Here is a 16,663-nt window from a genome sequence, read left to right on the forward strand (position 1 = left end):
CAGGACCTTGGTGTGTTGGAAACACTTATCCGTACCCTCTGAGGAAGCTGACGGGGCGAAACGCCCGTAAGAGGGAATAGTGGTGAATCTGCCATCTTTCTCTGTACACTCCCGGCATGTCGTCTGTAGGATCTGTAATCTCCATCTCTTGTTAGGATGGTTCCTCCTTTACACTATATGGGCTGTGCTGTATTCCTGGGATATCCCATATAGCACTGGCTGCACTTTATATCTCCTATCTGTATCCCAGGGATGTAATGCGCTGTCAGCTCTTTATTCTCTCACTATTTATACCCTTTGCTCTGTGTCCTCTCATTATATAAGCTATTCATCTATAAGTGCACAGGATCTATTCCCCTTATACACTGATATCCAGTGATAGATCTACAATCCGGTTACATATATCTATGTATGGATTTATCTTACACTCAGTAAATACGGTGCACTTATCTCATCCCCACCTTGATAGTGACGCTCTCTTAGGATACATGTTACTCTATGATGGCACTTTTGCACATGGCCACTAGATGGCGCTACAACATCTGACATTTGCCTGAATTTTTATATCTATACATGGTTTACACAAATTATATTTTCTTGTGGTAACTCTATACTATTTACCATTAGAAGCTGTGTATTTCTGTAATTATTTGTATGTATACATGATTGATTACCACTTCTGTCTCTGTAAAAACAATCCCCTTTAACCCCTTTCCGACATTGGGCGTAAATGTACTTCCTCCCTTTGATGTGGGCTCCGGCAGTGAGCCGACATCTTTTCCGGCACGTCAGCTGTTTTGAACAGCTGCCATTTGCTCCTAACAGCCTCTGACAGCGGCATTTAATGCACACTTCCAGCAAGCACGCCGGAAATCCACCCAACAGTGACCCCGTCACAGGATCATAGGTCACTGATGGGTTGGCATGACAACCAGAGGTCTCCAGCAGACCTCTATGCTTGTCACTGCCGGAATGCTATGAGCGCCGCCCGCTAGCCAAAACCACATGAACCAGGGATCATCCTGCCGAACTCCCGCTCTCCTTTTAACATGGGCAAAACGCTACTCAGACAACACAGGGTGAGGGTAACACAGTGTGGGCAATGCTTTATTCTACCACAGAACAGGCAGATAACACATAGAACAGTCCCAGCACAGTACACAAGATGGGGCACATTACAGAGTCTCACCCTTCCACTGACCCGCTGGGATAATAGCAGCTGTGATTTCAGATCTTCCAGGGGCGCTACCCAGCTGTGGCACACACAGAGAGGAGGTAATGACAAGTGTAGGAAGATGACAGTCCATACAAGACCAGTTGATCAGAGGATCACAGCCTGGCTTCATCTTCCAGGGTCGATTACTCCACCTGTGTCACGCACACAGAGAGGAGGTAATGACAAGTGTAGGAAGATGACAGTCCATACAAGGCCAGTTGATCCGAGGATCACAGCCTGGCTTCATCTTCCAGGGTCGACTACTCCACCTGTGGCATGTACAGAGAGGAGGTAACAATAAGTGTAGGAAGATGACAGTCCATTGAGTCCATACAAGGTACAAGGCCGGTTGATCCAAAGATCACAATCTGGCTTCTCCAAATGTATCCATGGTTCAGTGATGGTCAATGGAGCAGATCTGTATTCTTCCAACCGAGGCTGAAAACCCCTAGGTTGTTTCCTATAGAATGATAGATCCGTGTCCCTTGTGATGATGTTGTGGCTGCTGTCCTGTCTCTTGTGCTTTGGATGTATAGATGTCTTGGCAGAATCTCTCTGGCTGTTTCTCTCTCAGTCTCTTTATACAGAGGCATGTAACCCATTTTTATGCTTAACAAGTGTCCCTCATTCAGTATTTACATAAAGGGTAAGAATAGAGAGGAGATTATTATAGCATTACTTGATTATTTAAACTATTTGCATAGTTTTTCCCTCTCTGCTTTAAAAGTCAACAAACTGGCTCCATAACACAATGCATAATTAGCATATCAGCAAAGATCACTAGTGATTTAAGGATAAGCGCACAATAAAAGTCAATATTTCAGGCTTACACAAACAAAAGTCTGTTTTCTTGACCAACTAGAAATCAACACTTAAATTTAAAGCCAACATACAGATAACATTCTATTATACTTCATTTGCTAACAAATAGCTGTCTGGTTAATTAAGATACAATGCTGTATGTCTTCACAATGCCAAAAGTAAAAAAAAAAAATGTTTTAAAAAATATAAAAAAATATAAAAGTTCAAGTCACCCCCTTTCAAAATAAAACAGTAAAAAATCAGACATACACATATTTGTTATAGCCATATTCAGAATATATCAATATAAAAAAGAATTAACCCGATCAGTAAATGGCGTAACGAGAAAGAATGTCAAAACGCCAGAATCACTTTTTTTGGTCGCCGCAACATTGCATTAAAATGCAATAAAGGATGACCAAAAGATCGTATCTGCACCAAAATGGTCTCCATTAAAATCGTCAGCTCGGCACACAAAAAATAGTCTTTCACCCGATCCGAGATCATGAAAAATGGAGACGTGACGGGTATCGGAAAATGGTGCAATTCTTTTATACTTTACCTAATAAAGAGGAGTTATTTTTACTGATACAGTGGGTATGGAAAGTATTCACACCCCTTTAAATTTTTCACTCTTTATTTCATTGCAACTGTTTGGTAAATTCAAATACATACTATCTATTCCTGACACTGGAGTGGCTTATAAACTTCCGAAGTATATAATTTGGTGTTTGGGATCTGCCAATATGTGGCTAATTTTCTGTTTCGGATAACATGATATATGATTTTAGTTTTTTTTTTCTCATTTAGTCTCTCCTGAATATAGGTCAATATTAAATAGTCTCTTAATGAGTCGCCTTTGGTGAGGACGATGAAACCATAGAAATGAGAGTGAGTGTGTATATGTCACCTCACCCTATATACTGAGATGTGGGGTATATGTTTTTTCTATTAGTCACTTTCCGACTAACCTTCAGGGGGTGAATTATGGGTATAGTTTTACATTTGCAATAAGGTTTAGTTTTATCCTTTCGTCAGCAAACATGCGGAATGACAAGAGACAACCCATTTAAGAAGATTCAATTTTGGTTAAAACTATTCCAACATTATAACATTATGAACATAAAAACGGCTTCTTCCCTGTGTGAGTTCTCTGGTGCTTAACACAATTGGATTTATTGTTAAAACATTTCCCACATTCTGAACAGGAAAAAGGCTTCTCCCCTGTGTGAGTTCTCTGGTGCTTAACACAATCTGATTTATTCATAAAACATTTCCCACATTCTGAACATGAAAAAGGCTTCTCCCCTGTGTGAGTTCTCTTGTGGGTAAGTAAATGTGAATTCTGTCTAAAACATTTCCCACATTCTAAACATGAAAAAGGCTTCTCCCCTGTGTGGATTCTCTGGTGCTTAACAAAATCTGATTTAGTGTTAAAACATTTCCCACATTCTGAACAGGAAAAAGGCTTCTCCCCTGTGTGAATTCTCTGGTGATTAACACAATCAGATTTAGTGGTAAAACATTTCCCACATTCTGAACAGGAAAAAGGCTTCTCCCCTGTGTGAGTTCTCTTGTGGGTAAGAAAATGTGAATTCTGTCTAAAACATTTCCCACATTCTAAACAGGAAATAGGCTTCTCCCCTGTGTGAGTTCTCTGGTGGGTAACAAAATTTGATTTATGTTCAAAACATTTCCCACATTCTGAACAGGAAAAGGAAAAGGGCATCTCCCCTGTGTGTGCTCTCTGGTGTCTATCAAGAACCGATTTCAGATTAAAACATTTCCCACATTCTGAACAGGAAAAAGGCTTCTCCCCTGTGTGGATTCTCTGGTGCTTAACACAATCAGATTTATTATTAAAACATTTCCCACATTCTGAACAGGAAAAAGGCTTCTGCCCTGTGTGAGTTCTCTGGTGGATAACAAAATTTGATTTCTGTGCAAAATTTTTCCCACATTCTGAACAGGAAAAAGGCTTCTCCCCTGTGTGAATTCTCTGGTGAGTAACAAAATGCGATTTCGATGCAAAATATTTCCCACATTCTGAACATGAAAATGACTTCTTTGCTTTCGGAGCAGTTTGTTTTTTAATGCCTCTTTTGTGACTTTGATTTTCCTTAGTAGTTAGTAATGAATCAGAAGATGGGACCTGTTTCATAGGATCAGATGACAGATCTTTGCTGTGAATAGATGATATATCTGGAGTAACAGTAATCACTTCAGTTGTGTCTTGTAGGATCTCAAGATCATCAGATTTAAAAGTTGAAGATGTCAGCTGTCCCTCTGATCTCCTGGTACAGTCATCTGCTAAGATAAAAAAAAACTTTTTTAAAATAAAATATCCTTGAGTTTTTTATATTTTTGAACGTTTCTACTTAAACTGTCCATAAAAATGGCAAGCTATGTAAAAAACTTTAATTATTTACCAAGTCAATGACAGTTCACAGTCTAATAGAAAACGTTGTTGGATGAGCCAGTAGTGTGTGGTGTTCAACTGTTTGTTCATTCTGCCTCCCAAATATCAAATATAAAGAAACCAATCAATGTTATGTAGGTGAAAATAATACCAATTCTCATCTCACAAAAAACAAGACCTCACTCAGGTCCATCATCTGTCAATGGAAAAACAGAGGTTCCCACACTATTAGTGGCTCAAAGGCTGCTGAAAAGCAACAAGGTTTCCATAAACCAATCCTGCAAAATCCGCTCTCACTTCGGAGTCTTGCAGTGTGCGCAAACAACATTTAGGATCCCTGTATTTAGCAACATTATAGTGAGAAGAATCCACTTAATTTGTGGTGTCTCCTGGAGCACAATCTGGGCACTATGTGCTGGGTAATAAAATGGCAAATGTGTAATTTTCACTTTCCAACATCCACTGCATGTTAATTCCCAGAAAGTGGCTGTGGAGTCAAAATATTCACTCCTCCTAAGGATTATAACCCTCAGTGAATTAATTTATAACATGGAATCACTTTATGGGGATTTCTACTATTCTGGTTTTCTGTCATTTAGTTATATTAGGGCTTCTGCATATGGTGTGTCCAATCTCATCTGGGATCTGTTCCTGCTGTCCAGCTGGAGTAATCTGCTCCCTACTTCAGCCAATTGGAAAGTACCACACCCTACTAAAGCTCAAAGCACATGGCCGGAATCTGCCAGATACAGCGCTGTTCTCCTCTGGTTCAGTCCTCCGTGCTCAGCTTGCGGCTTGTGTATTTGTTTCCTACTGTGACCGTGGCCCGTTTACTGACTACTCTTGTGTCTACTGATTCTGTCCTTCTGGTTCTGATCTAGCTACCTGACTATTCTTCTTGCCATCTAACACCACAGAATAGCAGGTAACACCATGGTCCAAGCCTAGGGGTCCCAGTGTAAGTCCAGATTCCATGTGAGGGTGTTATAGGGCGATGAGCAAGGCAATCCTTGGGAAAGCAAAGAAGATAGAGCCAAGCATGTTCATGGTGGACATCTTTTGAGCTGCCAGGTGACCACGAACAGTGCTCCCAATACATTGTGTCTGCAAACTATTCAGCTAGATCTGCATTCAAATAGCTAAATGGCGCTCCTTCCCTTCTGAACACTGCCAGACAGTAGTGTACAATCGTATATAGGGTACAGTGCGAAGCTGGAAAACAATTTCTAAGATCCATTTGTTTTCTATTATCCTTTGTGAAGAATTCCAAACTTACCACCACATAAAGTGACACACGTCAGATATTAATAATGGGGCCTGATTAGGAACTGCTGAAATGATCAAACTCCACAGTCTCCATCAGTAATAAATGAGTAACTAGTGGTGAAACCTCTCTGGGGTAATTAGAGTATGAAGCCACATAAACCATATGAAGCGCATCAATCCCTCTAATCTTCAATAAGGTCACATCACTATTATGACATGATCTATAGTGTTGGGGAATGGTTTTCAGATCCCCAATATCGGACACTGTCTTGGCCGCGCCAATGTCCCGCACATGCTCGCGCACTCGAATCCTGAGTTCTCTTGTTGTCAGACCCACATATATTTTGGGGCAAGGGCACGTGGCATAGTAAATCACGTTTGAAGTTCCACAGGAAATTCTCTGTCTAATCTGGAATTCCCTTGTCCCATCTGATGAGAAGAGAACTAGAGGGATGGATGCGCTTCATATGGGCATTAGGGGTGGTGACAACAAACATTTTTTTATCACAGATGGAACTCAGGTGGTTCATTCAACTGGACACCATGACCCCTAATGGACTCAATGAAGTTTTGAGCTTGGCCCCATTCCTATAGTCTTTGGGGATTTAACAATTATGCATCAATTGGTCCCGGATATTATTTTCTGTTTTGTTAATGGATTCCCAATGGGATGATTTGCATTATTCTCTTTATAGTATGTTCCATATGGATATCTGGGTATATTTATAGGCATATAATATATAGGTAATGAGAATTCCTCCTGTCCCTTTTCCTCCACAGGTCTATATCACACTCCCTCCTTTTTTCTGGCAGTGTGTTGTTTTTATATTGTTTTTAATTTTTACTCTTTATTTTCACTAATCTTTTCTTGTATGTCAATAATTTATATTTAGTGACCTTGAGGACACCATATATCTCCTTGGACCCTCACCCTGTACCATATCTATGTGAACCGCATCCAGCAGTCTCTACAGTTGTGGGAATCATGACCATATATTGTATTCTATGTATTTTATGTACTTAGTATGTGAGATTTTTTCACTGTTTATGTCATATACGATGTACATTTATATATATGTGATGACTTTTTTTACGGTCATGACCCGCTTAGGATTATTGTCTGCATGGACCTTACGGTTCTTCCCATGTATGGGATATAATTATGAGCATATTATATCAAACATGTGAATCGGATCTAGTGGCCTTTATAGTTGTATGTGTCATGACCATATATCCGTTTTATGCATTTGATGTATTTAATATATGAGACTCTTTATCGCCTGGGCTATATGTGATGTATATCCATGTATGTATGTGATGATTCTTTTGTATGGCCATGACCCCTTTAAAAATCATTCATCTTCCCGGTATGGATTTTTGGGATTTCCATTTACCCTATATATGGGATACAATTATGGGCAGCAGTGCGCATCTCTCTGCGGTGGTAATTGTGCTGCTGACAGATGGGCGTCTTTATGTTGTACACGGGCGCCTTGGTCTTTTGACCTGTGTCCTGTGTTCAGCATGACGCCTGTTCTGTGCAGCGGTGCTTGCCGACCTCAGAGCGCATGCGCCGATGAGGCCGCGATGATTGGTTGATCTCGGTCACGTGACTGCGGTCACAGGGTATATGAAGGTCCTGTGGAGATATGGCTACTATCTCCTTGATAAAGCGGCCTTTCTGCGCCACGAAACGTGCGTCAGAGGTCACTGCCAGACGCTTCCCCTCTTCCTCCTGCATCCTCTGGTAAGATTTTGAACTGACATTTATTTCTGTCTTTCATTGGTGGTCGCCCTTGTTTATGTCCAGATTCATTGCACCCTAAGGACATTATATGTCTCTCCTCCTTACTTTTTGAGCTTTGCTCAGGGGATTTACTTGAAGTAATCTGGGCCATATGGCCATTGATTTTTGTAGGGCGGTATTATATTTTGGGCTTCCACTTGGGCATGATGTCTAAAATACATATATGAGGACATTATTTCCATCTTGGATGGACGGGGGGGATGGTCGGGTATGTGTTCATCTGCTTTATATTGGCACCTCATCATGATTTTGTGCACTTCTTTGTACGATAGTTAATAAAAATTATTAATATTTTTGCAGTCGTCGTTTTGCTCCCTTTTTTCTCCGGTGTTTCCATGTTTATAGGAGCTGATGTGGCTTGTGCCTAGGGTGAACAAATTGTTTTGGTATCATCCATAGGCATTTTAGCATTTTACATGGGAATCTTGTTATTAATCCCAGGGGGTAGGTGGATCCTCTGGGTTGTAAGTTCTATAGAAAAGGGCTTGCAATGCCCAAAGTCATTTGAACAGTTTTGGGTGGAGGAGAATGTTGTGGTCTAGAGGGAAAATGGTGATCATGGTAATGCGGCCGGACTACACCACCAATAAAGCAGCCACAGCCGGTGACTGAGAGCAATCTGTGACTTCTCTGCATTCAGTGGTTACTACTCACCTGGGTAGTCATATGTGGGAATCTCCTCTTTACACCGCTCATCACCCCTCACATATGTCTCTGTAGTATTAATATGGGTCAGATGTTCACCCTGAAACAAATATTGTAAAAGTCAACGATAGATGGAGAAGTTCCATCTATGATCAGCTCTAATCCTGCCATCTCCACTGTTCTCATTACACAAGTATAAAACATATAATACTGGTGGATAAAACAAGACTGAGCACAAGACCTTCACAGCCGTCTACTCATCATAGGGGAGATCTCCTGACACCTTCTCTCCATCTACCTGATGATCCTGAGGAGCACTGGGATCTTCTTGGTTACAGTCCTGTGGAAGAAGAGGACGGGGACATCTCTCTGGTGTTGTCCTCTTACTGGATAGATCTTGAGGAAACACATACAGGGACTGAATTCATTCTCTACATACAGATAATTATAGGCCGTGTGTATTTAGTCCTGTCTATTACCTGGAGATGTGAGGGGCTGGGGAACCTCCATTATGACGTTCTTGTACAGATCTCTGTGTCCTTCTAAATACTCCCACTCCTCCATGGAGAAATAGACAGCGACATCCTGACACCTTATAGGAACCTGACACATACAATGATACCGTCATCCCCCGATCCCTTCATAGTGTTACTGTATAATGTCCCAGCATTCCCAGCAGTGTCACCTCTCCAGTCAGCAGCTCAATCATCTTGTAGATGAGTCCTAGGATCTTCTGGTCATTGATGTCCTCATGGATCAGGGGGTGAGGTGGAGGCCCCGTGATTGGGCTCAGGGGTCTTCCCCATCCCTCAGACACAGGGTCCTGACAGTGATCACTAGAGGTCTTCTTCACCACTGTGTAATCCTGGTTATGGAGAGACACATTAATAAATCTCACTACAGACATTTCCAGAGTCCTCACCTCTCCAGTTCTGTCCATCTGTTATTCCCATAGATAAGAATGATGTGATGTGACATCAGAATCTCTCACCTCTCCAGTGAGACGGAAGAGGATCTCTAGGATGAGGTGTAATATCCTCTCCACCATCTTGTCTCTGTCCATATCCATCCTTGATGGGTAAATCAGGAAAATGTTCTTATGTAGAAGATCTTCACTGAGAGGATCCGATATTGTAGAGACCTGAATGAGAAAAAGATGATCCGATGTAACATCATAAGAATCCTGTGTAATAATACAATTACTGGAGATAATAAGGGAAACATATGAGGAGATTTATTATCTTACAGGGTTTAGTTTTCTTCCCTGACATCTACTAATAAAACCTATATATTTAGGCCACAGACAACAAGCAGTTTCCTCCTCGGAGTCGGCAGCTGAACACGTTCCTCATAGACTAATCTTCCATAACGCTAATTCTCGTCTCATTACCGACACTGGAATCGGCATTAGCAATACTGCAGGAGATATTCATTACACGCGACATGAGAAATAACTCCTTCATGATGAGGACGACATCTTCATCTTCTACTGCGGCTCTAGAGACAGATTTGGCCAGAGTCGGTCACTGCCTCCATCCCCACCGGCCGTCTATATGAAGGTTTCCCGTCTTCCCCGCACTGGAATCTTCTATCACGTTAGATCACACACAGAAGTTTGAGGCTTTTAGAAAAGATTTTTTGTTTCCGCAAACACAACGGACAGAAATGATCTGATGCCAAAGTCTCCATGTACAGTGATTTATGGGGTTTATTTCTGGCCTTAGGCTTTCCTATATTACAAGAAAAACTCCAGAAAAAGCCGATATTAAAATGTTTCTAAAGAAAATTGGCTCCAACAATTCTTGTAAGAAGAAAAAAATAACAAAAAAGCAGAAGACACATTTTATAATTTTTAACATGTTAAACATTTATTAAAAATAAATTAATCTTTTTGGTCCCCAGAACATAGATGTACACCGCAGGGACGGCACAGATGAGGCTGCAACAAAAACCCTGACAGTTTAACCACTTGCTGCTGTGAAAAGCAAACATGGCATCTAAGAAGGTGTGACAGAGTTCGGCTGAATGCCCCCGCCCCCAAGTACTCGATAGTATGGGGCGGCCTAGTTACTACGATACTTACATGCCTAATAATGGGGTCTGGGCTGCAATGTATGAAGGTCTATTAGGCCGGGCCAGAGGCAACGTCCAATAAGTTACCTTATAACTCCCCCATACACAGTAGACTAAAGTCCCATGAAAGCACTGATTTCGGGGGGTTTGGCCGACCATATAATGTATTTGGGGGCCTCCCGACAGATGATGTCAGGGCAGAGAAGGATCTGACATAATGAATTTCAGAGGATAATCTGTTTGCTCTTCCTGTAGATAATCCTCCTCTAGAGGAGTCTGGAGGCGACTCTCTCATACAGACCACAGGAAAGCTGGAATATTTGTGTGTATGGGGGAGTCGGGAGAGATCGCCGTCTGCCAAATGACCGTTCAGCCAACTCTGATCTCATGTGTATGGGGCCGTTAGTATTACACTGACAGGCAGTGATGATACACGGCACTACAGTAGTACAGGGCGTCACCGGAGCCATCAGAGGCTTGTATGTTGTATGATAGCACTGATCAGAGGGGTTTAAAAAAGGTTTAAAGTGGGGAAAATATCACAGCAACAAGAAATATCCATCACTATATGGAAAGCAGAGTCACTGCACAATGTTAGTTACGTCACGTCCATAACTACTTTATTATACTCTATTATCCTGTACACAGTGGAGTAGATAGAAATCACAGATCCCACAGCAATAGCTGGAATTGGACCCTCCAACGCAAAGAAAAAAAAATCTATCTATCTATATACACTGTTCAAAAAAATAAAGGGAACACTTAAACAACAGAATATAACTCCAAGTAAATCAAACTTCTGTGAAATCAAACTGTCCACTTAGGAAGCAACACTGATTGACAATCAATTTCACATGCTGTTGTGCAAATGGAATAGACAACAGATGGAAATTATTGGCAATTATCAAGACACCCTCAATAAAGGAGTGGTTCTGCAGGTGGGGACCACACACCACATCTCTGTACCAATGCTTTCTGGCTGATGCTTTGGTTACTTTTGAATGTTGGTTGTGCTTTCACACTTGTGGTAGCATGAGACGGACTTCTACAACCCACACAAGTGGCTCAGGTAGTGCAGCTCATCCAGGATGGCACATCAATGCGAGCTGTAACAAGAAGGTTTACTGTGTCTGACAGTGTAGTGTCCAGAGGCTGGTGGTGCTACCAGGAGACAGGCCAGTACATCAGGACATGTGGAGGGGGCCGTATAAGGGCAACAACCCAGCAGCAGGGCCACTACCTCCCCCTTTGTGCAAGGAGGAACAGGAGGAGCACTGCCAGAGCCCTGCAAAATGATCTTCAGCAGGCCACAAATGTGCATGTCTGCACAAACGGTTAGAAACTGACTCCATTAGGATGGTCTGAGTGCCCGACGTCCACAGATGGGGGTTGTGCTCACAGCCCAACACCGTACAGGACACTTGGCATTTGCCACAGAACACCAGGATTGGCAAATTCACCACTGGCGCCCTGTGCTCTTCACAGATGAAAGCAGGTTCACACTGAGCACATGTGACAGCCGTGACAGAGTCTAGAGACGCCGTGGAGAGCGATCTGCTGCCTGCAACATCCTTCAGCATGACCGGTTTGGCAGTGGTCAGTAATGGTGTGGGGTGGCATTTCTTTGGAGGCCACACGATGTTGGGCTGTGAGCACAACCCCCATGGAGACACAATTGTGCCTTTACCTGGAGATAAATTCACAGTGGGGGCAATTTCCAAAATGCAATAACTTAAGTGGGGAATTCAGCTCTTTTCGCACTTAAGGGATCTGTATATGGAGTCTACAAACTACAGTGGGGGAAATAAGGATTTGTTACGCTGCCAATTTTGGGCTAAAGTCACATTTTTGTGAGGAAAAAAAAATAAAATTGTCATTTTTTCCTTCCACATTGCTGAAATTCCTGTCACACTGTCCGAATTCAGATATTGTCCTGTCAGAAAGGAGAATACAGGGAGCGAAAGGGTTAATAGGACTCACAGGAGGAACCGGCCCAGAAAGCAGAAGATCCAGGAGTGTCCGCCATATATATGACTGCTCTGTGCACAGGACCTGTGATGAGGTCACAGGAGGGGAGGAGTCAGGGGTCACATGATCAGGGGCCTCAGTGTGTGCAGGACTCAGTGTGCTGGAGCGCTCCCGATAATCAGCTGCGTGTGTCGCGCTGTGTGATAGTCACAGCACCTGCATGGAGGGCGACACATGCAGCTGATTATCGGGAGCACTCCAGGGATCCGGGGTCCCGATGCAGCTATTCGGTAAGTGATATTAACCAATAACAACTTCTCCGACGATATTCGCTCATCTCTAGTAATAACAGCTCAAAGGAATTCACCGAACTTTTCATTAAGTTTAATAGCGAGACCCTATTAAATATTGAGCACCAGCGGGATGAGGCATTGACAGCGGCATGTAAAAGTGTGGGCGCCCCTGGTCAAAATGACCGTTATTGTGAGCAGTAGTAAGATGAAGATGAAATGATCTCTAAAAGGCCGAACCTCTAAGATGACACATGGCCTTTGTATTTTAGGCAACAATAATAAAAAAAATATATATATATATAGACTTTTTTACAATTTCATAATTGCAAAAAGGAAAAAGGGCGATGCAAAACTTTGGGCATCCTGGGAGATTTGTGTACTGAGATAATTTTGACCAAGATTTCACACCTTAATTAGCTTGTTAGGGTTATGGTGAGATCACATGGTGACCAGGAGCTACAGTCTGAGGAAAGGGCTAAAAAGCCTTCACTAGACCCCTGTACAGCTGTATAATGAGGCCCAGGCTTTATAGTGAAGGGACAGGAGTGAGGGCCTGTGCCCAGGAGCTACAGACTGAGGAAAGGGCTAAAAAGCCTTCACTAGACCCCTGTACAGCTGTATAACGAGGCCCAGGCTTTATAGTGAAGGGACAGGAGTGAGGGCCTGATCCCAGGAGCTACAGTCTGAGCAAAGGGTTAAAAAGCCTTTACTAGACCCCTGTACAGCTGTATAATGAGGCCCAGGCTTTATAGTGAAGGGACAGGAGTGAGGGCCTGTGCCCAGGAGCTACAGATGGAGGAAAGGGCTAAAAAGCCTTCACTAGACCCCTGTACAGCTGTATAATGAGGCCCAGGCTTTATAGTGAAGGGACAGGAGTGAGGGCCTGATCCCAGGAGCTACAGACTGAGGAAAGGGCTAAAAAGCCTTCACTAGACCCCTGTACAGCTGTATAATGAGGCCCAGGCTTTATAGTGAAGGGACAGGAGTGAGGGCCTGTTTCCAGGAGCTACAGTCTGAGGAAAGGGCTAAAAAGCCTTCACTAGACCCCTGTACAGCTGTATAATGAGGCCCAGGCTTTATAGTGAAGGGACAGGAGTGAGGGCCTGTTCCCAGGAGCTACAGTCTGAGGAAAGGGCTAAAAAGCCTTCACTAGACCCCTGTACAGCTGTATAATGAGGCCCAGGCTTTATAGTGAAGGGACAGGAGTGAGGGCCTGTGCCCAGGAGCTACAGTCTGAGGAAAGGGCTAAAATGCCTTCACTAGACCCCTGTACAGCTGTATAATGAGGCCCAGGCTTTATAGTGAAGGGACAGGAGGGAGAAAAGTGGGGAAAGGAGCCAGAAGAGCCGGACTGCCCATCACTAACCTGCAGAGCCGCACTCCACATATATGGCTGCTCTGTGCACAGGACCTGTGATGAGGTCACTGGAGGGGAGGAGTCAGGGGTCACATGATCTCCGAAGTGAAGACGCTCCATGGAGCCTTCCCCTCAGTCAGTGACATTCCCGCCATTATTCGCCCCTCACTACTGGCACAATTACCCCGCGCCGCCTTCTCTACACAGTGTTATGTGTGGAATGTGACGTGTGATTTCTCTGGAGGGAAATAGACCCCACACATGAGGGAATTCTCACCAGTTACCGGCCGTCTACTATATGGCGGCAGATGATTGTGCTATCGACTCCACACCAGGAGCTAAAATGCCCAAATCTTGGTTATTTCCCCCCTTCCAGAGTCCGGCTGAGGCCGGGGTCACACTTGGGAGAAACTCGCCCGAGTCTCGCACCTCAGGGCCCTTGTGGATTAGCCTCTGTAGGGGAACGACACCGGCTGTCAGGGACAGGGGGCCCCAACATAAATCCAATATTCGCTGTAAGAAAACCCAACCTGATGCCGCCATTCGGGGTAACCAATGCTCCGGCAGTCTGTGACAATGTCAGTAATTATATTTTTTCTCACTGATTGGTAGATTTGTGGTAATTTTCCTGGATGATATAGTGAGTTACTTGCGTCCTCTGGAGGAGCATGCTGAGCATGTCAGACAGGTTCTCCAGGTTCTACGTGATAACTTTTTATTTGGTAACCTGGAGAAATGACAATTTGTGGTCCAGCAGGTCCAGTTCTCAGGACATTAGGCTTCTGCATTGGGGTCTCAGATGGACCACGTTACGGTCCCAGCAGTCCCTTCATTGGTTTGGACTATAAGCCGCACTGGACTATAAGACGCACCACAAATTTTCAGAAGGATAATGGGGCAAAAGTTAATGTGTCAAATGGGGGTCTGTCCCACAGTCTGAATTCAGTAAACCCGGGGCGGGGATCGGCAGCGCTGGTGGAGCCGGGTCACAGGAGGTGTTCGGTGATCCGGCAATGATCTGACTTATCCCAGGCTGGTGCAGCAGGAGCCTCTGTAACATCTGTAATCTCACTGAGGCCATTTGGAGTAAGGGGGTTTAGTTTATAAATCCAGAAGATTTCTTCCCGATGTACTTGTCCAATGCGATTCTGACCCTGTGGGGGAATCTCCTCTGTGGGGAATATTCTCAGTTGTGTGGAATCTTTCTTGTGTTTGATGGTGCAGTGACGTGAAAGCCCATGTTGGAGAAAACCCTATGGAGTATTGGAACGGTGTGAGTTCAGCCTTTTGTGGAGGGGTCGGGTCGTCCTTCCCACATATAATTTCTGGTATGAGCATATAATCACGTATGTGACATAACTGGTGGAACATGACATGGGAGTTTTGATCGGGAAAATTTCACCAGTAGAAATAAGGGTGAATTCAGAGAGACCATGGCAGATAATATTCACATCTGAGAAATCTAAGTTATTCTGTGCAAATTGTGAATAAATCTCATATTAACCTTATTCTCCTCGTTAAATATGTAATGAAATCATTAACCCCTTTCTGTCCCAGCCCACACCAGAAACACATCATCCACGTACCGGTGGTCCGCACGGCGGTGTTAGGGGGGGCTTTTACACTATAAATATATGTATTTTCAAAGTCTGGCAAGAACAAATTAGTGAAACTGCAGCATCCGGCGCCCCCATCGCTGTCCCCGTCATCTGGGTGGACCAGCTGCCCCCAAAAGAGAAGGCCTTATGGGACAATATAACATTCAGGCTTTCCAGGATGAATCCAATATAGTCATCTGTTTCAGCAGTTTTTTCCATAGATTTTTTATTGCTTCCAGTCCTGTGATTTGTGGAATTCGTGCGTACAAGCTCCCGACGTCGATCAAAGCCAATTTATAACCCTCCTGCCAATCTATACCGGACACAGTTCTCTATAAATCTCCGGTGTCCTTGATGTGAGCAGGTGCTATTCTCAGTAATGGTCTCACACACCGGTCTATAAATGTAGATAAAGATTCTGTTACTGATCCGACCCCGCACACTATCGGGCGGCCTGGTGGGAGCGCTGCGTCTTTGTGGACTTTAGGAATATAACACCAATGCGGCTTGTGTGGAAATTCAGGGAAGAGTTTCTCTGGTATTTCTTAGACAATCGTCCCTTCTCTATGTGAAATCTCAGAGAAGATCTTAGTTGTTCCTTCTCGTTATTTGTGGGATCAGCGCTTGTTTTTCTCTGTGCTGCTCTCTGATCGCTGTCTTTCTGCTCCTTACTATATTGTCCATTGCTACTAACACTACATTATTGCCTTTATCGGCTTCTCTAATAACAGGATCTTGGCAGTTTTTATCTCCTTCGGTGCTCGCTGTTCTTTTTTGTTACATTATCTGTTGTTTTTGTACAGCACTGCCTGTGTGTCTTTTACCCCTCTGTAAAAAACATAAAAACAATTAACCCGATCAGTAAACACCGGAAATAGAAAAAATGTGAGAATGACAAAAATAAGTATTTATGGATGGCACAATTCCACAAAAAATGCTGTAACGAGCGATCACAATTGTACTAATAAAAATGTTATCTCGTCCTGCAGAAAATAATCCATCATACAGCTCTACCGGAGGAAAATAACAATGTTACGGGGCTCGGGAAATGGAGGAACTGCTCCAAAAATGTTTCTTTCCAAACCTCAGATTTTTTTTTCTCCACTAAAAGAATAATAAAAACTGGACATGTTCGGTGTTGCCGTAATCATAGTGATGAGGAGAATCATATTACATGGTCAATTATACCACAAAATGTACAAAAACAATTCACAAAAAAC

General features: G+C 43.3%; 1 protein-coding gene across 1 annotated transcript in view; it reads right to left on the bottom strand.

Moving 5' to 3' along the window:
• Positions 1 to 1,080: 1,080 nt before the first annotated feature.
• Positions 1,081 to 16,663, bottom strand: part of LOC141082423 (uncharacterized) — a 69,536-nt gene continuing 53,953 nt past the window's right edge. Inside the window, exon 4 of the mRNA XM_073566364.1 lies at positions 1,081 to 4,324. Coding sequence (XP_073422465.1) covers positions 3,132 to 4,324 — 1,193 coding nt within the window. The 3' untranslated portion in view covers positions 1,081 to 3,131. The remainder of the gene's footprint in view (positions 4,325 to 16,663) is intronic.

The sequence above is a fragment of the Dendrobates tinctorius genome, unplaced genomic scaffold, assembly GCF_039654945.1.
Source record: "Dendrobates tinctorius isolate UK_male_01 unplaced genomic scaffold, ASM3965494v1 ptg000017l, whole genome shotgun sequence".
Classification (NCBI taxonomy): domain Eukaryota; kingdom Metazoa; phylum Chordata; class Amphibia; order Anura; family Dendrobatidae; genus Dendrobates; species Dendrobates tinctorius.